General features: G+C 40.2%; 5 protein-coding genes across 13 annotated transcripts in view; 2 read left to right on the forward strand and 3 right to left on the reverse strand.

Moving 5' to 3' along the window:
* Positions 1 to 92: 92 nt before the first annotated feature.
* On the forward strand, positions 93 to 2210 carry LOC108618135 (Serine Protease Immune Response Integrator). Its single transcript, XM_018014041.2, has 2 exons — positions 93 to 698; positions 763 to 2210. The coding sequence occupies exons 1-2, from the start codon at positions 635 to 637 to the stop codon at positions 1731 to 1733; spliced, it is 1035 nt and encodes a 344-aa protein (XP_017869530.2). The 5' UTR covers positions 93 to 634; the 3' UTR covers positions 1734 to 2210.
* An 89-nt stretch (positions 2211 to 2299) lies between these two features.
* Positions 2300 to 5010, reverse strand: LOC108618386 (venom protease-like). 2 transcript variants are annotated; one of them, XM_018014380.2, is made up of 3 exons: positions 3745 to 5010; positions 3374 to 3652; positions 2300 to 3311 (listed from the first exon to the last, which is right to left on the reverse strand). In XM_018014380.2, the coding sequence occupies exons 1-3, from the start codon at positions 3806 to 3808 to the stop codon at positions 2506 to 2508; spliced, it is 1149 nt and encodes a 382-aa protein (XP_017869869.1). In that variant the 5' UTR covers positions 3809 to 5010; the 3' UTR covers positions 2300 to 2505. The 2 variants fall into 2 exon arrangements, with proteins under 2 accessions (XP_017869869.1, XP_089329244.1); XM_089473118.1 differs by having other exon boundaries at positions 3374 to 3655.
* On the forward strand, positions 5000 to 6305 carry LOC108618403 (C-type lectin 37Da). Its single transcript, XM_018014402.2, has 2 exons — positions 5000 to 5203; positions 5290 to 6305. The coding sequence occupies exons 1-2, from the start codon at positions 5074 to 5076 to the stop codon at positions 5742 to 5744; spliced, it is 585 nt and encodes a 194-aa protein (XP_017869891.1). The 5' UTR covers positions 5000 to 5073; the 3' UTR covers positions 5745 to 6305.
* Trf4-1 (Topoisomerase related function 4-1) lies at positions 5873 to 17872 on the reverse strand. 6 transcript variants are annotated; one of them, XM_089473104.1, is made up of 6 exons: positions 17683 to 17872; positions 13178 to 15022; positions 11510 to 12190; positions 10832 to 11448; positions 9911 to 10546; positions 5873 to 9711 (listed from the first exon to the last, which is right to left on the reverse strand). In XM_089473104.1, exons 2-6 carry the CDS (start codon positions 14346 to 14348, stop codon positions 9586 to 9588), a joined length of 3231 nt encoding a protein of 1076 aa, XP_089329230.1. In that variant the 5' UTR covers positions 14349 to 15022; positions 17683 to 17872; the 3' UTR covers positions 5873 to 9585. The 6 variants fall into 6 exon arrangements, with proteins under 6 accessions (XP_089329230.1, XP_089329225.1, XP_089329227.1 ...); XM_089473099.1 differs by having other exon boundaries at positions 5873 to 10546; XM_089473101.1 differs by having other exon boundaries at positions 5873 to 10546; positions 17645 to 17872.
* A 355-nt stretch (positions 17873 to 18227) lies between these two features.
* LOC108618367 (inactive dipeptidyl peptidase 10) overlaps positions 18228 to 26113 on the reverse strand; it is a 173435-nt gene continuing 165549 nt past the window's right edge. For all 3 annotated transcript variants that reach the window (XM_089473106.1, XM_089473105.1, XM_018014347.2), the window contains 4 exons: positions 23942 to 25135; positions 23210 to 23404; positions 22987 to 23147; positions 18228 to 22813 (listed from right to left, as the gene is read on the reverse strand). In XM_089473106.1, the coding sequence (XP_089329232.1) occupies positions 22467 to 22813; positions 22987 to 23147; positions 23210 to 23404; positions 23942 to 25135 (1897 nt within the window). In that variant the 3' untranslated portion in view covers positions 18228 to 22466. The remainder of the gene's footprint in view (positions 22814 to 22986; positions 23148 to 23209; positions 23405 to 23941; positions 25136 to 26113) is intronic.

Genomic DNA, 26113 nt, shown 5'->3' on the forward strand with positions numbered 1-26113 from the left:
GTATCGATGTCAAAGCTTTCGCAAATGCTTTTCGGTATATTTATGATACTGCTTACTGTATAAAGTGATTTGTCTGGCAACAAACAATCAAATTAATCAGCAATTTTTTATTTTTTATTTTGTGAATTTTGTATTTGGTTTCATTGGCATCATGGGGAAACCTTTCATTTCAAACGAATCAGGCGCCATAAGTAAAGTAATCGATGGTTACGCATCTACTCAATTTTGTAGGTAAAAGCTTACAAAAAGTGACTCACAGATGGCGCTAGCATGATTTGGCGGGTAATAACTATAAATTCGCTTCAATTGGAAATTGTGGAATATTAATAAAATCACATTTATTTGGAGTATATTCAATTTAATGACGCCCAAAACAACAAACCAGACACGAAACGTTGCAGTTTGCATTTTGTTAATAACGTATTATCTTTCATCGCGAGCTGGCAAAGTATATTTATGAAGCAAACAGCAGTCTATTTTCAAGCCAGAGCCGCAGCTCGGAAAAGTGCTGAGCAAAAAGAGACAAAAAGGCTAGTCAGAAGCTAGGTCTGGAAAAGTGCTAAAAATTAGCCAGTCAGAATTAAGAGTTTGAACAGTGAGTAGTAGAAGAGATCGACGGAAAAACTTGGAGAAAATGCTAAAATCTTCGTTATTACTCCTTTTGGGCTTCGCGATGACGCCACCTGGGTGCGCTACGGGTAAGCTACAAATTGATCTTCGCTTAAAATTCGATTTAATATGAATACATCATTTTATTGATAGTTGCTCAGCCTATAATGTGTCGCCCGCAATCGCAGCGCAACATCATCTTTCCCAAGGAGACCTTCGACGAATGCTTTCTGGATGAAGAACAGAAGATTCCAGGAACCTGTAAACTGCTGCAGGATTGCCCCGCTGCCCTAAAGCAAGCAATGCCCAAGACCTGTTACTTTGTCAAATTCGATCAGTATGTGTGCTGTGCCTCCAACTCGTGCCAACCAAAGGTCCTATTTGCTGTGGGTGGCCATCCGACCCTACCCCGGGAGTTTCCCTTTATGGCCGCCCTCGGCTGGCGCTCCAACTTCGATCAAAGCATTTACTATCGCTGTGGCGGCAGTCTCATAGCGCCCAATTTCGTGCTCACAGCGGCGCACTGCATCGACTTTGGTGGACAGAGGCCCGTAATAGTGCGACTAGGCGGCGATAATCTGACCGTTAGCATGGATGCAGTTCATCACGATTATCGAATCCGTCGTATATTTATCCATCCCGGCTACAACGAGAATACCGCCTACAATGATATTGCGCTGCTTGAGCTGGAAGGGCACGTGCCACCCATTCTACGGCCCGTCTGTCTCTGGCAGGATGCGAAGTTGGCCAAGAAGGATCTGATTGCCGTTGGCTACGGGCAGATAAGCTTTGCGGGTCTCTCCTCGTCGCAGTTGCTCAAGGTGGATCTACAGCACATCAGCAACGACCAGTGCCGAGAATACTACTCACGCGAACAGCTACCCAAGGGCCTGGCTGCCAGCCAAGTGTGTGCCGGCGACTTGAGCGGCAAGGCTGACACCTGCCAGGGTGACTCCGGTGGGCCGCTGGTCATGAGACTTGATGGCAGCACATGGTATCTGGTGGGCATCACGTCGTTGGGCCAGGGCTGTGCCATCGGCCCGCCCAGCATCTATACGCGCGTGTCCAGCTATTTGGACTGGATCGAGAGCACTCCTTGTTTTCGTTACAATTTCATTTGTTAAACATTTCTTTATATATATATATATATATATATATATATATATATATGGGTGTATGTGGGTGTGGGTGTATCTATTCAAAAACTTTCCATATTTAATAAGCGCCGATTCATCGAATATACAATTTCCATATGAGTAAAACGGAATGTCAATTAAACTATAGTATATTAATTAAATGAGATCATGGAGCAGACTAAAAATAGTTGCATATGAATTTCTTTATATTAATCTGTACCAATTATTTATTTATTTTAATTATTTATTTCTTATTATTCAAGATTCGAATTTCACATCAAGTATAATCGTTATCTACTTTACCGGTTTTGCGTGCAGCATTCCTTGGGTATATTTATATGGATGGCATCTAAAAGTATGCTTCATAAAAATATGCAGAAGGAAACTCTGGAAAGCACACCCCGAGTGCTTCCCATAATAATATTATACACTATATATATACATATGTATGTATGTATATAAGACATAAATAATAAAAACTAACATAGTTAAAAAATTAATTCGCATTTTTTGAATGAATTAACATTTACAAGTAATGAAAACTCAATAAGAAATTGGAAAATAAATACAAAATAAATATATTTAATGAAGACAATCGACAATTAAATAAAGATTCCATGCTCCAATTGATTGATCGGTGAAGCACAGACTTGCCGCTTGAGTAACGTTTGAAAATAGATGAATCAGCGGTAAATTCCCGCTTATTGAATGAATGTGGGTCGTTCCCAAGCGAGAGCTGTGACTTCCCGGCACTCAGCTCTCAGAAGGATATGCGCAGATCGAACGTGGGATCCACTGTCTGATCCTCCGACTGGGGCCAGACAATGCTCTCGATCCAGTCCAAATAGCTGGACACGCGCGTATAGATGCTGGGCGGGCCGATGGCACAGCCCTGGCCCAACGACGTGATGCCCACCAGATACCATGTGCTGCCATCAAGTCTCATGACCAGCGGCCCACCGGAGTCACCCTGGCAGGTGTCAGCCTTGCCGCTCAAGTCGCCGGCACACACTTGGCTGGCAGCCAGGCCCTTGGGTAGCTGTTCGCGTGAGTAGTATTCTCGGCACTGGTCGTTGCTGATGTGCTGTAGATCCACCTTGAGCAACTGCGACGAGGAGAGACCCGCAAAGCTTATCTGCCCGTAGCCAACGGCAATCAGATCCTTCTTGGCCAACTTCGCATCCTGCCAGAGACAGACGGGCCGTAGAATGGGTGGCACGTGCCCTTCCAGCTCAAGCAGCGCAATATCATTGTAGGCGGTATTCTCGTTGTAGCCGGGATGGATAAATATACGACGGATTCGATAATCGTGATGAACTGCATCCATGCTAACGGTCAGATTATCGCCGCCTAGTCGCACTATTACGGGCCTCTGTCCACCAAAGTCGATGCAGTGCGCCGCTGTGAGCACGAAATTGGGCGCTATGAGACTGCCGCCACAGCGATAGTAAATGCTTTGATCGAAGTTGGAGCGCCAGCCGAGGGCGGCCATAAAGGGAAACTCTCGGTGTTTGGTCAGACGGCCACCCACAACGGAGGCGACGAAGAAGTTAAATTCCTCGCAAACTGTAAGAGACGAATCAACGACTGTTAGCAACTGATTTTAGATGCATATCTGCCCTACAAACCTTTATCGCTCTTCCGTTTTACGGGCGGCTTTAGTGTTGTTGGCTCCACCTGTGAGTCATCGTCGGGTTGGCTAGAGTTGGAAGCACAGCACACATACTGATCGAATTTGACAAAGTAACAGGTCTTGGGCATTGCTTGCTTTATGGCAGCGGGGCAATCCTGCAGCAGTTTGCAGCTACCTGGCATCTTCTGCTCCCCATCCAGAAAGCATTCGTCGAAGGTTTCCTTGGGAAAGATGATGCCGCGCTGCGATTGTGGTCGAATGGCAGGCTGAGCCGCTGCTAATGAGAAGGCATACAATTTATACTAGATGTTCAAATGGGACTTTTAACAAATGGGAATTTTGTGAAAGTGAAATTTTGTAGTTTACCCGCAGCGCCGCTAGGTGTCGCCATCGCGAGGCCCAATAGGAACAACAACAAAGCGTTTGGCATTTTCTCCTCGTTTTTCGTTTTTCTGGCGTTCACTTTCTTCTTCTGCCGCTGCTACTGCTGCTACTGGTGCTACTGGTGCTGCTGCTCTGCTCCAGACCACACTTCTGACTGGCTAGCGCTAGGCGCCTGCGCCGTTTGTTGTTTTATGATCGACTGGGAAGCGAAACCAGCCAGTCAACTCTTTCCGAACAAATCACACGCTTATCGCTTTGGCGAGCTGCGCCTCTGGCCTAACAATTGTTGTTTGCCTCATAATTAGACTTTGCCAGCTCCCGATGTTCGAGAACACGTTCTTGAACGAATGGATACGAAAAGATATTCACCACAATACAAATAATATTTATATGTATAACAATCAAGTCTTAGCTGAATTTCGAAAAGGCAAGAAGAAGAGCTGAAGCAGTAACTTGAATGTTATACTAAAATATTATATTTTATGTGGAAATATAAACATAAAAATAAATTTATACGCAAATACATATGCGTAAAATTGATACATATTTTAAAGTATACCGCTCTATAGATCCAATTTACAGGGTATTTTCATGGAAGCAGTTAGAAAAATTGCTTGAAATAGAAATATGTCATCAATATGAGGCTTAGCAAGTAAATCTACGAAAATCCATATGTTATACGCGCTCTAGTCGGGGAGGGCCGACTAAGGGATACCCTAACACTCTTGGCACAGTATAATTCTCTTCAATTTCAAAGCGAGGTATGAAATATCAAAAATCGAAGCCAAACTAAATCGATTATTATCGATCTAATTATTCAAATAACAGTGATGTATAGTAATATAAGACGGACAGAGGAACTTGATTCATTTAGCCCGTCCTTTTGAGCAAGGGTCTATTTAAAGAGATCCATACCTATGTATATACATATATATAGACTACATGCCACGCCTCTTTCAGCCTGTAACATCAAATGTTACAAATCGGTTATACTCTGCATTCAAAAATTGAAAATGGGTATTTTTTGTTTACCCTGAATTCATTAATTCGAATGGATTAGGGGTAAACAGAGCTAGAGTTACATTTAAGTAGCCAGATCTAGGTATAGATCACATATTTTTGCGATGGTTGGATTTCTGTGGAATTGTTTATGCAGCTGCTTTGCGCAATGCAGGTGCCGTCGCATACCGAGATTGGCAGCCTGGAATGGCGCATGATATTGGGCAGGTAGCGCATAAAAGCCCAATGCCGACTGGCATTTCCGACAGTTGCCCAGCGTTAGCCAAATAGATCGAGCTTGAATTGGCCAAGATGCAGTCCGAAAGCGAAAAGTGTTTCATCATGTTGCGTGTGATAATCCTGTCCAGCCTTGTGGCGCCAGCGTTCACTTACCTGCCGGATGTCAATATATTCACCAATTATCGCACCGAGGTCTACAATGGTTAGCTAACGGTTACTCTCTCTTCCAGTCCTGATTCCGTTTCACAGTTTTCGTTTTCGTTTTCGATTTTTTTTTTTTTTCGATAGGCATACCCTCGGACATTGACACAACGCCGTTTGTGCGGATCGGCGATAACTATTATTATATCGAGCCGATGAACAAGGTGAACTGGTTCCAGGCAGCGGCCTCCTGCCGGATGATGAACGCCCACCTGGCCTCCATTGAGGACAAGCCGGAAATGGAGGCCCTGGTCAAGCACATCAAGGCCAAGGGCTTCAAGAACAACGACTACTTCTGGATCTCTGGCAATGATCTCGGCACCGAGGGTGCCTTCTACTGGCTCTCGACGGGCCGCCCCATGACCTACGCCCCCTGGAACGGGCCCAAACAGATGCCCGACAATTACGGCGGCAACGAGAACTGTGTCCACATGTTCAGCACACGGGAGCTGATCAACGATGCCCACTGCAAGATCCTGATGCTGTATGTGTGCGAGGCCAGCGATCCCAAGACCTTCAAGTTCACCTACATCAAGTGGTGAAGCGTGCTGAAGCCGTTATCAAGCAGAGACATACATAACATACGCATACATACATACATATATATTTGGCATTGTTTTTCTAAGTTCCTGTTTTGTATTTGTCTTTTTTGGTTTTGTATTGTTTAATGTTTTTTTTTTGCGTGCATAAAACACGGCGTTTATTAGGCGGTTGCTAATGCAACGGCTTTCACTTCATCATTATCATTATCATCATTCACATAATGATCGTTATTCGTCTTACGCATCAATTTGCTAGGTATACATTACACATCAGTTAAGTTTACGTTTTATGCATATAATAAATTTGTTACGAATTCATCTTAAATAACTATAAATTTTTTACCATACATACACATATATATATAGATATATATTTATCGTATCCTCGTAGCTCGTCTTTTAAGAATTGGCTACATACATATATCGTGTGTAACAATCGATGTAGCCGATAGTTGTACATCGATATACATACATATGCACACACACATATGCATGCACTTTGAGAAATACACAAACTAAATACAATGCTATTATATATATATATGTATGTGTGTGTGTGTATATATATAAAAAAAAAGACATTTACATATTACAACTTACTTGGCTAGGCAAACAGTGATCGGATATTGGAAAATTTACTTCATAACCTCAACACTAATATTGAATCTGGTTTAACTAGTATGCGTCCTGTCAGTGGCTGACTGTATGTGTGTGTGCTACAAACATACATATGTATGTATATATATATGTGTGTGTGTGGGTTTGTAAGTCTTAGAGCTTAAGCCTAACCTAACATTTGTTTTGTCTTATTTTTTTTTTTTTTACTGTTTTACACACGCACGCACAACTGCAGTCATATGTATGTTTGTACATCTGCACGCTTGCATATTTATCAATTAGTTCATATATTACCTACACGTATTTATATATATATATACATACATATATATGTATTCAACAGATGAGTGCATAAATTTCATAATTCTTATTGGTTTTACTTTCGACATTCTAACATTTGTTCATCTCCTTGCTATGCATTTGCATATTTATGTATGTGTGTGCGTGCGTGCGTGCATACAGCATGCAAGCGTCTGTGTGTGTGTGTATGTGTGTCTGTATAGGTGTAAGGTGGGCTTCAAAGCAGCTGCCAAATCGCTATCTATCGCTCTCTCTTTCTCTCTCAGCTGCTAACGAGATTGATGATTGTGCTTGTTTGTGGGAGGGAGGGAAAGGGAGGGGAAATATTCAATTTTGCAGTTGATAGTCGAGAAAACTTAGCCAACACTGGCGCACACAAGGACGACGCATAAGGCTGCCATATCTTCACAAATTTCTGATTTCTTAGCTCTTACAAAAAATACATACAAATAAAGAAGAGAACAGCCTAAATGTTATACATATACAAAGTCTAAATGTTTTTTCTTGTTTCTTATTTTTTCGATTTTAAAAACCTCTCTCAAAATGGCAGTACGTTTAAGATTTAAGACTTAAATAAAGGGAATTGAAGAAGATCTGGGACCAATGGGAGCATCCTTTGCCGGAATAAACTAACGAAAAGAAACCACATATCCATCCATATATATATATGAATAGAGATATATGTATATAATATGTACACTAATAAATGGCAGGAATTGCATATATGCATCTAGTAAGTATATGATAATGAATAATATTACAGTTTTTTGTTGTTGGTTTGTCGGTTTTTCTTTTTTGTTTGGTTTTATCTTGTTTTGTTTTCTTTTTTTTTTTGTTTTGCTTTGAAACACATCGCATTCGCAATGTGTCTTTACAATTTTTGTTTTATGTGCAGAACTTTTAAATATAATAATCATAATAGGGATATTTAATAATGATAATAATAATAGTAATAATATTGACAATAAAAACATTCAGGCATTAATAAAAAGATGCAGCTAATTACAATTTTTTTTTTTGTTTGCTTTTGTTTTTTTTTTCTCTTCTTCTTTTGGAGCTTATAGAAATTACATAATGCTACTAGTTTCTATATGATCTATCCATAGAATTATAATAAATTTTCTTTATGCTTATATTAATTTTCTTCTTTTCTCTCATTATTTAGGGCTTTCCTTCTTCTCTTCTTTCCTCTTCTTCGCCGCGCAGTTTCACTTAATAATATTAGCGTGATTTTTGCGCGTGGTTTTGCTGCTGCTTGATTTCTTGCTTTCGTTTAGATTTTCTTGTTAAACATTTTCTCTTCTTACGATTTGTTAAACAATTTTCTGTTTTCGGTTCATTCGAGCCTGTTGATGCAGCACTCTTAAGCTATATAAGCAAAGTAATTCATTACAAAAAAAAGTTTAGTTTTATAACTAGGGAAACAATATATATATATATGTATATATAAAAAAAAATAAAACACCTAGTTGTCTTATAACTATATAATCCTATACAATTCTTGTTATTAAAATAATATTTCATATATATAAATATTTTCATATATATATATGTGTGTGTATGTATATATACGTACTTAAATTTCATACTTCACATTGCGCTTCACATAATCTTACGTTATGTATCATTTTTTTTTTACTCATATACATATTGATATATATATATATTTTTTTTTTTTAAATTTTATTTTAGACTTTATTATTTTTTTTTAGTGGCTTTTTTCATATTTATTTTAAAAACAAAATGAAATGCCAACTAGCGCACGAATAGGGAAAAGTGTCAAGTTAACTAACATTATAATATATATATATATATATATATATATATATATATTTATGTACTTAGGAAAGTTGATGTTTGTGAGTATGTGTGTTAAAGGCGCAAGCGAGACAGCAATACACGTACATCGATTGTTAATGGATCGAATGTAGTTGCATATTTTTTTAAGGATTGTTTGTAATCTTTTTTCTATGCGGAGAGAGGAGTACATACAGCTATAGTTACATTAAATTTCAAATATACATATAGGTATATATATATATATATATATATATATATGTATATATATATATATATATATATATGTATATATATATATATATATATATATATATATATATATATATATATATATATATATATATATATATATGGTTGTATGGCGCTTTTCTTCTCTTATTTCCATTAGTTTTTTGTTAAGATATATCTATTTTTTTTGCTTTTCTTTCTTTTTGTTTTTTTTTTGTTTGTTGTTTGTTTTTTTTTGTTTTGTTTTTTTTTTTTTTTTTTTTTGGAGGGGATTTTTGGGTTGAGTATATAATTTGTTATATTCATTAAGAATCTTGAAATGCAAAATTGCTACTAAAAGAATACATATATATATATATATATGAAATATGCACATATAGAAATATATATACACTTACACATACGCTTACATTGGCGATATGTCTACAAGCAATTACATATACATCAATAATTATTATGTATACGTATACATGGCTATATGCACATATACATACATACATATATATGTACATATACAGATATATACACATATATATATCTACATATACAACTACATATACATACACATATATAACTAAAGATTTGAATTAATGAATGATTGTGAATGCGAATGTGAGTCTGCTATTCAAACTATCGAGAAAAGAAATTATATATAAGAGAGAAATAATCATAATCATAGTCGCTATCATAATATTCTTGACGCACGCAGCTATTTGTAGATTAATGCACATGACGGACTATTGCCATTTCTCGCTATCTCGCTATCTCACTCTTTCCATCTCTTTTTCTGTCTCTGTTATCTCAAGTCGTCTCGACTCGCCTGGACTAAATATCTATTTCTATCCCTCTCACTCACGCTGGCTTCTTTGCTCGCCTGAACCAGAGTTTTGGAATATTAGAATAGCATTTGAGTATCCTCCTTAGCGATCGTCTGCTGTAGCCACCTGGGCGGAAGCCGAGTCAGCGGATTCACCACCAGAAGCGCAGCGTGGGGAACGAGGCGACGAACTGGAACTGCCAACTGAGGATTCAGACGATATGGAAATGATTGAGGAGGATGAGTTAACCAGGCGCGTGTCGCGCATTTGCTGCAAGCGGCTGTGGCCGCCGCTATGGTTGCTGCTGTTGCTGCTGCTGCTGCTGCTGCTATTACAGCTAAGCACGATCGCTGCGGCGCCAGCTGTTGTGCAGGAGGATGATGATACTGTGGGCGAACCTACCGGTTTAGATACGCCTGTTTGAAAATGCCTACGATGCTGCTGTTGCTGTTGGTGTTGGTGCTGCTGCTGCTGCTGCAGTTGCTGCTGATGGAGATGGAGCTGCTGTTGCTGATGATGATGCTGTTGCTGATGGAGTGGGTGATGATGCTGCTGAAAGGTACTGCTGCCAGTATTAACACTACTACTATTGTTGCTGGACAGTCGCAGATGCTGCGGCCGTTGCTGCTGGTGGACATGATGGCTGTTGTAGCTGCTCTGCTGCACATTGGAAATGGTCTTGGTCAGTTGTTGTTGCTGCTGCTGCTGTTGCTGCAACGGCGGTGGCACATAGAGCGGCTGGCGGTAATACGAATTGTTGTGACTGCGCTGACCCACCGACTGCTGGCCATAGCTTCGCGTCGCAGTGTTGCTGTTGCCGCCAGCACCACCACCACCACCACCACTGCTGCTGCTGCTGCTGCTGCTGGTGATGGTGCTGGTGCTGCTAATGGTGTTGCTGCTGATGGGCTTGCTGTTGCAGATGGCTTGGACGTGGCTGGTTGTGGTGCTGCTGGTGGTGGTGTAGACATGGCTTTGGTTTACTGCGTGATCCTCCAGTACTTCCGCCGGGGCATCTCGTAGCTGCTCCACGTCTGGCTGTTGTAGTTGTGAAGAAGATATACATGTATGTTGACTTGGCTGGGCCTGTGGCTTGGCTGGCATGCTGGCCGCAGTTGCTGCTCCGGCGGCGACGACGCCGCCACCGTTGGTGCGCAACAACAATTGGGCACGTGGCGTTGCGATATTTGAATTGGGAGCAATTGCGGCCAGCATGGCACAGCCTACGACCTGCTGCTGCTGCTGCTGCTGGTGCTGCTGCTGCTGCTGCATGAGGCCGGCAGCCATTCATCATGTATCTATGCGTGTAGGTGTGTGCATTACCGACGAGCCCGACAACGAGCTATTGCTGATCGCCACCATAATGGGCTTGGGCACGGTCACTGGCATCGCTGTCACTTCCAGTCCGTTCGGCGGCGAGGCGGTGATGTCAATTATTTCCATTGACTGCTGCCCGATCCCGATGCCAGTCAGCGACTCTCTATCCCGGTCGCCAACCTCACAGTCTTTGCTATCCTCGCTGTCTTCCGCCGACGAGGTGCTGCCTCGCCGGTGACGCAGCGCCGACATGTTGTTCAGATTGCCAACCAGCTGGCCCTGCGGCTGCAGCTGATGTTGCTGCTGCTGCTGTTGTTGCTGCTGTTGTTGCTGTTGCTGCTGGTGTTGTTGGTGCTGTTGCTGGTGCTGCTGCTGCTGCTGGGCAGCCGCTGCCACTGCCGCCACAGCTGCCGTATGATATGTCTGCGTCAACGCGTGCGGCTGCAGCACCGGATGGTATATCTGATGCACCACGGTGCCAGATGGCAAGATCACATACTTGGCAGCGCCATTGGCGTAGGTGGGCAGCGACGGCATCGGATCCATGGCCGTTAGATATTCAAAGTTCTCGCGTATCCATTCGCGATAGTCAATGACGTCATCGGTAATGTGAATTATCCGACCTACAGACATAAAAATAATAGTTCAAATATTCCCATTGGAAAGCACTTCTCTAACACTCACCCAAGATGGACGTCTCACGCACATCGTTGCCCCAGAGATTGGATTCGCTCACAGCATTATTGATCACACTGAAAGCGCATCGGAAGGCCTGACGCACATGGAGGGCACCGTAGCTGCTGCGTCCGATATCGTTGCCGGGCGTCAGAGGATCCTCGATGCAGAGCAGTGACGGCCTGTGGCCATCGACCATGTCCCGCTGCAGTTCGTCCTTGGGCATATAGCGGCCGCCGTTCTTGATCGAAATACCAATATTAATGTAGTTAAAGCTCTGTCCGTACAGCTCAAAGAACTCGAGCAGTAGCACGCCCAGATTCGTCGTGTCATGGTAAATGCCACGCGGATGCAGTTGCAGGAAGCTAATACACATGAGTATCAGTGAGTACGATGAGATGCCGCCGGTGAACACCTCGTTGAGATCGCGCAGCAGTAGGAACTGCTTTAGCACCAGGACCAGCTTCCCCAACACCGGATAGTCGCGCTTAAACTGTTTGATCAGCTCTGCTGATTGCACGCCCGATTGCATATTGAACGATATGTCGACCTTTACTTGTGTCTCCCGGTCCGTCAGCTTAATGATCGGGACGGACGCCTTGTCTAGCACACGGACCGTACACGCCTCGGCGATGCCGCGCGCAACCAGCTCGAATTCAAGAGTGCGCAGCGGTAGCTTCTCCCAAAGGCCTGCAAAACAAATGCAACAAATGGGGCAACAGGAGAGAGAGGAGGACGAGGTGGTGAAGACACAGAGTGAGAGAGAGAGAGAGAGAGAGAGAAAAAGAAGAATAAAAAAGAAAGGTTCATTATTAATAAGCCATTGAATTAAATGCAAACAGTTGTTCCAAGCGATCTAAACATCAAGAGTGCGCTAGTCGGGTATACCCGACTAGTTGGTACTTTGTGTAGGGTTACCCGCAGATGTTCTTTCAATCAATCCAGGAAGGTATCAAAATTCCAAAATGTACCAATTCAGTGTACTCATGCGAGGAACTTACACAGCAATTTAGAAAGCTTTAGCTTTAGTGGTATTCAAGTTTGGCTTAAAATCCCATATCGACTAATAGGTTAGGCAGAAAATTTGAAAGTTTTCAAGTTGCACTTAAAAATCCACATTAAGGCTTCGATAATTATAGAAAATTGACTAATGGTATGACTAATTGATAAGTGATAAATTCATTTTGCATACAGGAATTTCATTTGAAGTCTCCAGCTTATATGGTTTACAAGACAGACAGTCTTACATAACTATTTCGACTCAGAAAGCCATTACCACCTGCATTGCCATGGTATAAAAATAGCTCTCGATGAGTCTGGCTAAACAATTTCGAATATATAAAAGTAAAAGTCAAGCTAAAGCTTAAGAGAATTGCATCGTGCCCATTATTGTCTTAAGTTCTCTGTGGAATGAAACCCAAATTAATAGTGTTAGTCATATATAGAGTATTTATTTTTGTATGACTATTTTTACCATTTAGATACATATGCATATATACACATATATGTGTGTGTGTACATGGTAAGAAACAGTCATACGAAAATAGGTACTGTAAGATCTAATACATATCCCTATTATTGAATGAATATCGTTCAAGAACCAAATAAATATATGGATTAGTTGGATTAGTTAGCTGAGATAATTAGCTCTAGTTTTATATCTCTTCGTTAGCTTACCTAGTACCACGAGATCAATGTCGGAGGTGGGCAGAAAGAGGCCGGTGCGAAAGGAACCAAAAATTTCGACCACGGCCTGCGGCCATATGGAATGGACAACGGATTCGATGCGCTTGACCACTTCGTTGCGTATCGCATGCTCGCAGGCCGTGGGCAGGACATACTGATAGAAATGATCGATCTCTTCGTGCAGTCCAATGATGCCCTTGCCATACTGATAGTCGCGCACACGCCACGGGCAGCCCTTGTATTTGGCAATCATGTCGGCGTGCTTGGTCAGATTCAGAGTGCTCGACTTGTTGTCCACGACGCGTTTCCTGCGCGAAGGATTGTAATAGGTGTTGGCGCGCTCGTGCAGCGGCACCTTTGACGCGGGATTGGCTATATAATTGGTGCTGCTGCTTCGGCTGCTGCTGCTGTTGTTGCTATTCGTGTTTGTGGTCACGGTGGTGCTACTGGTGGTGGTGTTGTTGCTGCTGCTGCTGCTAGTGGTTGTGGTGGAGGTAACGGTGGCACTATCGCCACCGGTCGGCGTCGTTGTACTGCTCACAGCTGCCGTTGCTGTTGCTGTTGTTGGCGTTGTTGCAGCAGTGCCGGTTGCTGCAGTTGCTGCTGCTGATGGAGTCACGTTGCTACTGTTCGCGCTGGCGCTGATGCTGCTACTGCTGCTGCTGCTATTACTCGCTGGTGAGTTATTGTCGTTGTTCGATGTTGAATCGATGGACGTGTTGCTAGAACTTTTGCCTCCGTTAATGCTGCTGCTGCTGTTGTTGTTGTTGTTGTTGTTCCCGTGTCGCGATGGCTGCTCGTTCAACTGCTGAAGAAGAATTTGTAATGAGTCGGGATCGCGTAGACTGATCGTAGAATCGTTGTTAACAATCCTAGATGCTGCGTTGGTGCTGCTGCTGTTGCTGCTGCTGCTGTTATTGCTACTAGTACTGCTGCTGCTGTTATTGGTATTGTTGTTGTTGTTGTTGTTGTTGCTGGTGTTGCCGGTGTTGTTGCTGGTGGTATTTCCGTTGTTGCTGCTGTTGTTATTGTTGTTGCTTTGCTGAAGCTGTTGCTCTAGAAGTGGACCCATTTCCTGGGAACTCGTTTCCCAAATCTTTAACCATGTGCGCAGCGCTGGTCCCTCCTGTTCCTCCTGAAACCAGCCAACACACGGATCCATTCAAATGGGCGTTTTGTGTGCTGGGCAGCGTTTATGCTCCTTCTGATTTCTCTGTATCTCTTTCAATCACACACACACACACACTCTCTCTATTTGTTTTTCTCTCACACACTCGCTCTCTCTAAAGACCTCTATCACCCTCACACTATGTCACAGTCGGTGTGTGTTTTTAATGTATGTGTATGAATGTGTATATCTGAGTGTGTCTATATATATTTATATATATATATATAGATCTAAATATTGATGTTTAAGTGTAGATCGACCGACGCCGCCGCTGTTCCTGTTCCTGCCGTTGCTGCTGCTGGCGCTGTTGTTGCGGAGCTCTGTTGTGTCGAGCGGCGCGTAGTTAGACGTACTGCAAATGCATCTGCATCTGCAATTGCAATTGCAATTGCCTCTGGCTCTGACTATGTCTCCAGCTGTTGCTCTGGCGCAGCATCGGCGTTCGTTCACAGCGGTGTGGTGCAAGGCGGTGTCGTAGTTGTTATTAATGATGTAGTTGTAGTTATAGCAGTTGTGCTGCCTGTGAGCAACTAAGCAAAGCTTGTCCGTCTAATCTCTGACGGTTTTCATAACAGTCCCACCAAATGTGCAACTTACTCACTTTTTAAACTGGCAACTTGTTTGCTTGATAAGGCTACGCCCTGATATTTCGTCTCAGGCGTCTGCAACTGCAATTAAAGAAAACGTTTTTTTTTTTCTAATTCAGTAAAGTAAATTTGCCAAATATATACATATGAATCGATTCCAGCATTTAATTTTACATTAACACACTGACGCAGCGTTGCCACCTGGTAGAAATTATTGTTCAGCACCGACACATGCACAGCAAATCACATTCACTCTCTAACGGGCAATCTTTGTTTCCCCCCAACGAGAATAGAGAGAGAGAGAGAGATCATGCATCTTTAATGGACTTGTGACGTCAGGAATGCTCGATCTCATTGGACCATACACACGCATACACACCTACGCCCAATGATCGCATGTGTTATCAAGAGTGGATTTAACTAAATAGAAAGCGCAAACAATTGCATTGCAAATGATGCGCTATTTTTCTACAAATAGAAATTCATTGGCGCCGCCTTCGCCATTGCAGCAGCCGCAGCAGCTGCAAGCCAAATGCAGCTGAAGCGTAGAGAGCAACACCGGAGACGGCGACGGCGCCTCAGCAATTCGTTTTTATACACATTTTTTTCTTTCTTCTTTGCAGAGTACAAATGCGCTTAGCACTAGCCGAAATCGACAAGAAGCAGAGCCAAATGGGCCAAAGAAGACAATAAAATACAAACATACATATGTTTATATATATGTGTGTACGTACATATGCATACATACATACATGCATGCGTTTTCGTTATCGCTTTGGCAAGCGAGCAAGCAATGCTCACGAGACTACCGCAAATCACATCGTTTAGCTGTGTGCACGAGCGTGTCTATGTATGCGTGTGCGCGCTCGTTTGCGTGTGTGTGTTTATGAGCAAGGGCGTACAGGTGGCTTATGGCGTGGGTGCCGGAGCGCGGGCAATGCAAAAGCGCGCACATGTATGTACATTAAAGTGTTGATTATGCAAAAAAAAATTAAATCAAAAATATATATAATAATAATTAACTGTTAATCGGGTGTATTTTTTTTTTTCAACGTTTAAGCACACGTTTGCACTGCTAGTCCACTTTTATTGCAGCACGCACACTCACACGCACATTTCACATTATATTAACGCACGCGACAGCCGTTATATTTACCAGTCAAAATATCTTAGTTGCAGCAGCTTCAACGTTTAATATGACAAAAACACAGCCATATGCATGTCTTTACAACATGCATACACCCACACATACAAATGTATATATATATATATATTTATATATACATTTATGCACATATGTATGTATATATATACAGAATTTGGCTAATTAACACTTTCGGCTTTTTGTGGGGTACGAGAAGACGGGGAACACGATGTTCGTTTTGACAAATGTGTATTGTAATAAATAATTAAGACGACCGACAGTGTTTTAGAGCTTTGCACTGTTAGCACAAATATTATACAATATCTTAGTTTCGTATTGTTTAAAACTTTTCCTATCCGCGATGTGTAATATTCAGAGCAGCTCTTACTGCTTTACTCCAGCGCTGCCGCATGCAGGGATGAGCTATCGTAAATATCGATACACATCATATGACATCGATTATTTTGTGAAGTTTGTTAATTTCAAATCCGAAATTTGATTGCTCACATTTTCATTTCAACTGCGGCAAAGTCCTTAATGAGGCTAGTTTAGGTATACATTATTACATAACTTTTAAAATAACAAATGTTAATATTTGATCAATCGGTTGATGCTGTAGACAAATTAATGCCACTGCATTCATTTTATTCGTGACATAGTGAAAATTGATTTGAATTTTACCCGGCAAGAGCAGATGTTGCTAAAATGCGCTATGAGCAAATGTAGGTCGGCGTTGCCACCTGATTTTAAATAATTTTAAAATACTGTGCAAAGTCGAAAACTGACAGGCTAGTAAACAATTAATTTATGCAACTGTCCGCAATTAGTGACAAATAAAAAAAAAACCTTTTTTTGATAGTATAAAATCAGATTAGACAAATTGTCACTCCTCCCAAAAATAGTGCGTATGATAGCTATACCACAGCCACCCTCTGGCCTCCGCCCAAAACTACACTACTACTGCCACTACTACAAATGCAAAATGTAACTTGCACATACACACACACGGACGCATTTATATACAATGAGAGCAATACGCAACCGACGTCACACATATGTATGTATGTGAATATATACACTCAAAGAGAATCTGATTTAACTTCTTTCCTGCCTCCGAATAGCTTCTCGCGTAATTCCGTTGGAATTTTTCACACACATTTTTTCTTTACCTTGACGAGTTTGTTCTCGTTGCGTTTGCGTTGTATTTCAAGTTTAGCAAATACACACACACACGGACTACTAGTACACACACAAATACATGCACATGTTCACCCAAACGACGATTCAGCGCGATTAAAAGTTTCTTTTTGCCTTCAATTAAATTAATGTTTGACTAAATTTGGATGAAAAAGAAAAAAAAAAAAAACAACAAAAATTACCCGCCCCAAGATTCATTTGTCATCGATAAGAAGCGATTCATGCAATTGCTGTGCGCTTGCAGCATTTGTGGCAATCCTTATAAGCACAATTTAGTGCTTTCATACTTTGGGAACGTCCGCTTGTCTGGTTGCTATGCCTTTTATGCACATATACACACTCACAAATATGGACATACATACACATGCACGAAATAGTTCTTTCGAGAATTGCTTATTACCGTTTGCAATTGCATTCAGCTGCAGATAAGTTCGCTACTTGATAACAATCAATATGCACTGTTAGTTCAGTGACTTGAAATTGGTAAATTTGCGTTTTTAAATAAATTAAAAAACGCCAGCGAAATTGCAATTTATCTACGAACACGCGACGGCTACGCAGTATTAGAGATTGACAATATACAACGATAGTGCAACATCGTTCTTATCGATGTTAACGATATTTATGCATTAGCCATCGATATATGCCGGAGCAGACATGTAGCTCGTGTCCGATAACTAAACGATTGTTATTTGAAAATTCAAATTCACAACTCAAATTATTTTTATTGAATTCACAATTTCCAACAAGCTAAAATTCAGTTTGTTTTTTGTTTATGTTACATACAAAAAAAAAAAAAAAAAAAAAAAAAAAAAACATCATTTTTATTTATTGTTTTCGATTTTTTCAATTTATTAGCTTGGTTTGCTCTTCTTGAATTGTTCGAATTAGTTACACATAACCATTTTTGTTTTCCAATTACAAATTAAGTACACACAGACAGGCTACGATTTTATAATTTTTTATTGTTATACCTTTAATTGTTGTCTTGAAACCAAAGAACTTCGTTACGCCGTGTCATTGGAAATGACAACATAAAGTATTTTTCTAATTTGTTTATTTGGTCATTTAGTTTGAATTGATTTCTGTTTTTTTGTTTGTTTTTGTTTTGCATTAGTTTGTTTCTTAAGTAGACTATTTTTTGAAATTACATAAAATGCGCAATGTACTTCTCTATATGTAATACATAGATGTTTTCTCTATATGTATATATATATATTTATATGTATATTGGATTTACTCTTTTTTATTTCAATAGCTTTTCTTCTTAAACATTTATAAATATGTGTTTCGCTTTACTATGTTTCGTTTATATGTTTTTATTTTTATTTTATTTTATTTTTTTTTTTTTAGTTTTTTGTTTTTCTAAACATTTATTAAGAGCGGCATACTCAACAATTATTACATACAGAGTTGTTTGGGCTTATAAGTTCTTATATATGTTTGTGTTTAAGTTAGAATTTAAAAGTTTTGTTAATGATGCTCCCGACATACATCTGTGTACAACATTTAAAGCTTGACTATTATTTTCCTCTTCAGATTTACCTATTATTGTTTGTTTGTTTTCATTTTTTCTTCATTGTTTTTTCATGCTTGGGCTTATACCCTGCAATAGAGCTTAGCCACTTTCAGGGGCATATTGACGCAACATTCAACACCTATATATATATTTATATATAATTCATTTAGTTGTTTCGTTTAGGTTAATTAAAGTTAATGGTAAAAAAATCTAAAAAAAAAGTTTTTCCTCCATTTTTTCTTATTTTATTATTCTCTTTTTTTTTGTTTGTTTATATTTTCCTACATAGCACACAGATCCTTCATCTAATGATGTTATTTACTATACTTGCTAGTCGAGGACATATATATTAAATTTTTCTGCCTCTTAGTTTTGGCCTTATTCGTGTTTTGGCCCAAGCTTCGCTTAACGGTTTATTATTATTACATTTTTTTTTTAAATTCATGCTACCGCTTTTAATGCCCTAGCATAGACCATTGAAATATTTATTTGTATCTTTTTATTTATTATACTTAAGCATTACGATTACCTAGGAAAAAAAAAACACAGTTTATTGGTAATTAAAGTCCATGGCATATTACGGAAGTTGTTTTTAAGTTTTATTTTTATTTTTTTTATTTTTTATTATTCCATATTTGGCTTAGCACAGGACTTATATATGTATATGAATATAGTCGCTTTTTAGCGACTATTAAATTTATTAATTAATGAATTCATTTAAATTTCCATTTTCTTTCAATACGCATTTTAACATTTAATAAGAAAGCATTTATTCGAATACCCGTTCACGTTGTGATAAAAGGGTATACTGGTTCCTTGATGTCTGTTCGACTGTGCGTATAGTTTGATAGCTGAAATATCAATAGTCTCTGTCACTCCTGAATTAAATATAGCAGATCTATAGTTTGTAGTTGTTAATATAATAATAATAAAAAAAAAAAAAAAAAAAACAATTGTATTTTCTACATTTTTACTAGGATTTTGGATCTGTCCCGAAGATAGATGGCTAAACTCGGCATTTTTATTTTTATTCCAAATTCATCTGCTTATGTACCGTGAACGAGTATTATGCAGTCGGTAGCACCGAACATTTTATTTTTTCTTAATTTTGCTTTGAACGCTTTCAACTACATTTAAGTTTCCATTTTTTTAAACATACAAGTTGGACATAAAATAATGTTGTTGTTGTTGTTGTTGCTGCTGTTTAAAATATTAATTATAATATTATTAATATATACAAAAAATAACATTCAGTCAAATATATATATTTATATACATATGTATGTATATATATAATGTGTACATATGTTTGCTATATATTAGCATAGCTATTAATCTAAACCAATCTTTAAGCCACAAGACAGACATACATAGACACATACACGTACAGACAGGCACACGCACGCCCACATACAAACACGAACACACATACAATCATACCTTTATAGACATCAACAATTAAACAAAGATTCCATACATAAATATATATGTATATACATACACACACAAATATATATATATGTGTATATCTCTGCATATATCTGTACTATCGTATAATCTACAGCTAATCTGAAAATGTCAAATGCTAATGCATCCAATTTAGTTCCATATTATGTCCCCTACGATATCCATATATTTTTCAATAGACCCCACGCCAAGCGATGCCAATCAAGTTGTTATTAACAATTTGTTTTTTATTCTCTCTTTTATCATCATGTAAAACACAATAATGTTTTCTATTTTCTTTAATAATCAGTCGCATAAATGAATCACCTTGCTTTTCTTTGCATTACAAAAATTCTTTTGCTGGCCCAATTATCGCGCATCTCAGCATACATACCATACAAAAAAAATACTTATACTTAAAAAATACTAACCATAAAATATAATCAAAAATGAAATACCCTTGTAGACATAATACATCTCTTCTATTTCTACTAATATTACCATATTCAATTATCGTGAAAACTCGCAAAAATTTCAAGATACTTCCAATATATCCGGATTATATTGTACTTGAGTGTTACTGAAAATTCATCCAACAATTCAGAAAAGCATCATCATTGACACATTATTTCTATGGCAGCTGTAGGATTTATGTAGTAATTAAATACTAGATGATAAATTAAATATTCTCTCATTCGAGAGAAGAGCTAGCACAGATACAAACAGATCAAGAACAGATATACGCATTGACATATACTTTATATAGTGGTAGTGTTTTAATTTTGCTTAAAATACTATCTACAAGAGTTTCCTATAAAGAAAAGTACAAATAATAAGTAAATAAATACTTAATAAAATAGAAGACATAAGAGAACCGCAGGCTAACAAGATTTTGTTCGTTTACACTCAATCAATCAGTCACACTCGAACACACACGCAAAAATACTAATAAAATACTGAGCACATCTTAATAAATGCCAAATTCTGCACATTTTATTTATGGAAATATACTATACAAAACATTTAAAATGATACGTTTTTTTTCAATCATTCAACGCATTAGTCACTTTGCCATTCGCACGTAAAAATACTAAAAAGAAAAATACTAAGCTGTTGATCAGCAGACATTAAAAATGCCCTTTACTCATTTTAATTTAACAATTTGAATTTAACAAAATACTTTAAAAATACCAAACAAAGTTTTCAACAGAGAATAACAAATATTTCTTGTATATCCACATCAATCACACAACTTTCAATCACGCGCAAAATACAAAGCCTATTTGAAATCAAAAAACACTAAAAATGCCTTTGCTTATATTCAAAAAAGTGAGGATAGCAAAGAAAGAGTCGCACATTCATAATCAAGCATACTCTTATACATACACTCTTCGAATAACTCTTATACACACGTTCTTCTACATACATAGAAGAAGACATTTATCCTCATACACTCTTATACACACACTCTGTATAAGAGTATGAGTATACGCGTGTGTTTATCGCTCTTACGCTCACCCATTTGCATTCACTCTTATACAAACACTCTACCACAATCACTCTTATACACACTCTCTTACATAGACACTCTAGAAGAATGTTTCCATAAAAGTGTGTGTATCTCTTATACGCTTACTCTTATACAATTACTCCGATGCATTCATTCTTGTACAAATACGCTTCCACAAATACTCTTATACAAACACTCTTATGCACACACTCTTATACACACACTCTTATATAGACACTCTGGAAGAGCGTTTGAACAAGAGTGTGGTACCTCTTATACATGCACTATTACACACACACTCTTATACATTCACTCTTATAAACACATTCTTAAACATACGCCCTGCTACAAACACTCTTATATACACACACACACACTCTCTCTCTCTCTCTCATACAGCACACGGAGTTCTCTAGTATTGGACTTGCTAATGGTGAATGATGCGCATCTTTTTGGCCAGCGTTGTTTCGGCCTGTTGGAGCTTGCGTTTGCTGCTGTAGTTGCAGAGCTTGTTGGAGACTTTGCTAAGGGTCATTGCCGATGAGGTCATGAGGTCGAGTGCTTGTAGACTGTTGTCGAGCTCGTCGAGAGCTGAGAGCGGTGTTGTGGCTGGTGTTGTCTGATTGTGGCGCTCGCCGGGATCGAGATCGATATCGATTAGCTGATTGGCCAGCGGATCCTCGTCGTAAGGATCGTAGGGGGGTCTTAATTATTGTTTAAACACAAATAGACCGGTTGGGTCCCACTCGTTGTCGTCGACGGGGCCGAAGCACTCATCGAAATACCATTCCATGGTCTTATAGACATGGCTCAGCGATCGGGTGATCGTATGATCCTCATCTGGATACACCTGATGACGGAATTTCACCTGCTGATCCACCAATGCCCGCACCAGCATCAGCGTATGCTCCTGATGCACCAGCGTATCCGCTGTGCCGTGCATTAACATCAGATTACGCCCCTTTATATTGCCCGCCTTCATGGTCAGGTCCGACTCCTGCAAAGCGCGCAAATAGTCGCCCTTCAGCGGTATATAGCGTTCCGTGAAAAATGAATCTGGCAAATGGACGATATAAGATATATAATATAGAAGATTATTAACATTTATAGGTTATAGTGATTATACTAGAGATCTGCGAGATTTGAGATGATAAGAGGTGAAATGTTTCCATTCTAATGGTGCACAGTGTACATAAATGATAGGGTATTTAAGGACAGGCAGTACTCACAATGATAGCCAAAGCTCACAATGGGATTGATGGCAACGGCGCACTGGAGCACCTGTTGCGAATCATCGATGAGCATCATGGAGGCGGCGTAGCCGCCGTAGCCCCAGCCAAAGGCGCAAATGCGCAACGGATCGATGAACTTGAGATTATCGCGCAAATAGCTGAAACGACATCAGGTTAGGCAAACAATGAGTGAGTGGGCTGTGACAGCCGTGGGACTTACGTGAGTACGCCGAGCTGATCTTCGACCTCGACGGTGCCGAGCTTGCCATGCACCTGGGTGCGCAGTAGTTCACCTTGATAGCCGCTGCCGCGTCCATCGATTTGGGCCACAATGAAGCTGCGCTGGCTGCACAGATACCAATTCCAGTCCACCTGGAAGCGCTCCGTGACCAGCTGTGAGCCAGGCGCAGCGTCGCTATGGGAGGAGGAGGTTATAGAGAGGGATATATAGATATACAGATATATTGATGGAAAAATATATGGATGTTACAGTTAAAAATATAGATATATAGATATAAACATACATATTTATAGGTTTATAAATAAATAGATATAAGGCTATATATGTAGATTTACAGATTTATAGATTTATGGATTTATAGACTTTTAGATACAGTAGAGTCCGTTAATAACGACTCTGAAGGGATCTACAATTAACGTCGTTATAACCGATGGATGCTATAACCAAGCGGAGGACCTTTCATATAAGTTTTTGGGAAAGACATCGAATTTTCGTCGCAATATAAATTTATATATATATGGATATATAGATATATGGATATATGGATATATAGATATATGGATATATAGATATATAGATATATGGATATATAGATATATGGATATATAGATATATGGATATCTAGATATATAGATATATAGATATATGGATATATGGACATACAGATATATTGACACACATATAGACATTCCTAAGCTGATCGAGACTTACACATGTAGCACCAGTGGAAAGGCGACCTCCTCCTCCTCGCGCATGCCTGGCGGCAAGTAGAGACGCACCTGTGCGTGGAAGCCATGGCGTATCTCGACGCTGAAGGTGCGCGTCTGCGGTATGGCCAGCTGGGTGAGACGATGGCGCAGAACATCGCCCGCGTTTAGTACAAAGATCTTCTCGTTGCTGGACGTCTCCACCAGGTAGACGCTGGGCGACTCCGGTCCGAGGCACTCCTGCACGTAGAAGCTGTAGTCGCGACTGAACTGGACGCGATTGTATAGACAATTCTTGGGTATGTCGTAGATGCAGTCGTCCGGCTCCAGGCGCGACACAATGTCCTCCCACTTCTCGCCGCGCTGCCAGGCGGCGGCGTTAGTGCTGCGGGCGCGATGCAGCCGATAGGTGGACTCCGTGTTGTCGCAGGTGAGGCAGGTGGGCTGCGTCGAGGTGATGTAGGTGCGATTCGTTTCGGTGACGTTTAGTTTAAGGCTGATCTTGTAGAGGTGACGTTCGCCCGGTCGCCTTTCAGGAGCAGCCATAAAATAAACGATCTCGCGCTGCTCATCCCAGCCCACGATTTCGGTCACCTCGAACCGGCCCATGGTCAGCGGGACGGGCCGTCGGTCCAGCGACGATATGAACACCACGTGCCGATAGTGGCCGTGCTCGCCGTCCCGCACGGGCAGACGCTTCAGCAGATAGCCACCATTGGAGATCTCGTACGTCGTCTGGCCGTTGGTCACATTCGCCTGGCTGTCGTCCATGGCCGCATCGCCGTTGGCCAGCTCCTGGAGCTGCAGCTGGCGCAGCTGGCTGCCACGCATCTGGGCAGCGATGCGAGCCGAGAAGATCGGCTGCTCGGCGGGTAGCACCCAGCCGTCGTTGATGGTCACCTCGGTGTGCACCACCTGGCAGTGGAAGTGCGGTGCCCGGCAGATGACAGTCGTCGCCTTGGTCTGATCCCGGCTGGTTATCGTCACGGACAGATCGATGGGCGACGCCCAGGTCAGGCCGCCCACATAGCTGCCGTTGCCCAAATCCCCGGGCAGCTTGATCTGTGTGGGAAATATGTACTTGATCACCGACAGATTCACCACGTTGACGGTCACATTCGGATTGCGTGCGCCCGCCTTCGGATAGCGTTGGCTGAGCACCGCCGGGTATTTGATATTATCGCCCATCCATGTGTATCTACCGGGACAAAAAAGAATGGGGCATTGATTGATGGAAATGGAATATAAATATAATATAAATATAAAGAAATATAATACAATGAAGATAATAGCTTCATCGAAAACTATTTAGGCTACCTTTGCATCACTTATAGAGAGTGAGCGAGAGGGAAAGGAGGGAAGTGGGCGTGAGAGGGAGAGCGAGGGAATGAGAGTGACAGTGAGAGGGAGAGACAAAGAGAGAGAGAGAGAGATAGCGTGAGAGAGAGTGAAAGTGAGAATGTAAGTGAAAGTGAGAGTGAGAGGAAGAGGGAAAGGATGAGATATATGCCTAGAGCCTATTTTCTGTTTATTTTTTTTTATTTTTATATTCTTATATATTTTCACTTATACTCTTTGCATTACTCATATCTCTAGTAATCATAGACTATTCGCAATTTCTAACACTCATTGCTCTACTACATATACTTCACTATATTGACCTATGTATATTGACCTATAGCTCATTGAACAGCTCATGTTTTCAATTCAACTTATACTTAAGCTAACGAATTACATTTTCACACTGATTGGCTTTACTTATACAACTAGTCATTGTACTTATAATCTGAGACGACTCTACTATTTGTCGTTCAACTGACCAATATCTCATTGAAACATTTGCACTTCATTTTTATATTCCCAACGAATCATACTCTCCTATTTATACAGCAACTCAACTAGTTCCGTATACTCATTGATCGCTTTACTCCTCACATGACTTCCCTAATTCTATGCTTATATACATATTCCCATTTGACTTATACTCGCAGCTCATTGACGCTACTTCATACCTATTTAACTTATACACATTGCACACATTAAAAACTACTTTTCTTTTATACTATATTGATTATTTTAGCTCTTACTGATACACACACTCTTATACAACTCATAATTACTCTTATACTCACAATCATTATCCATCGTGCTAGCCTCTTATACTCACTGGTTATTT

This window comes from Drosophila arizonae, chromosome X (assembly GCF_054131065.1).
Source record: "Drosophila arizonae isolate 15081-1271.41 chromosome X, UAZ_ARI_1.0, whole genome shotgun sequence".
NCBI lineage: Eukaryota > Metazoa > Arthropoda > Insecta > Diptera > Drosophilidae > Drosophila > Drosophila arizonae.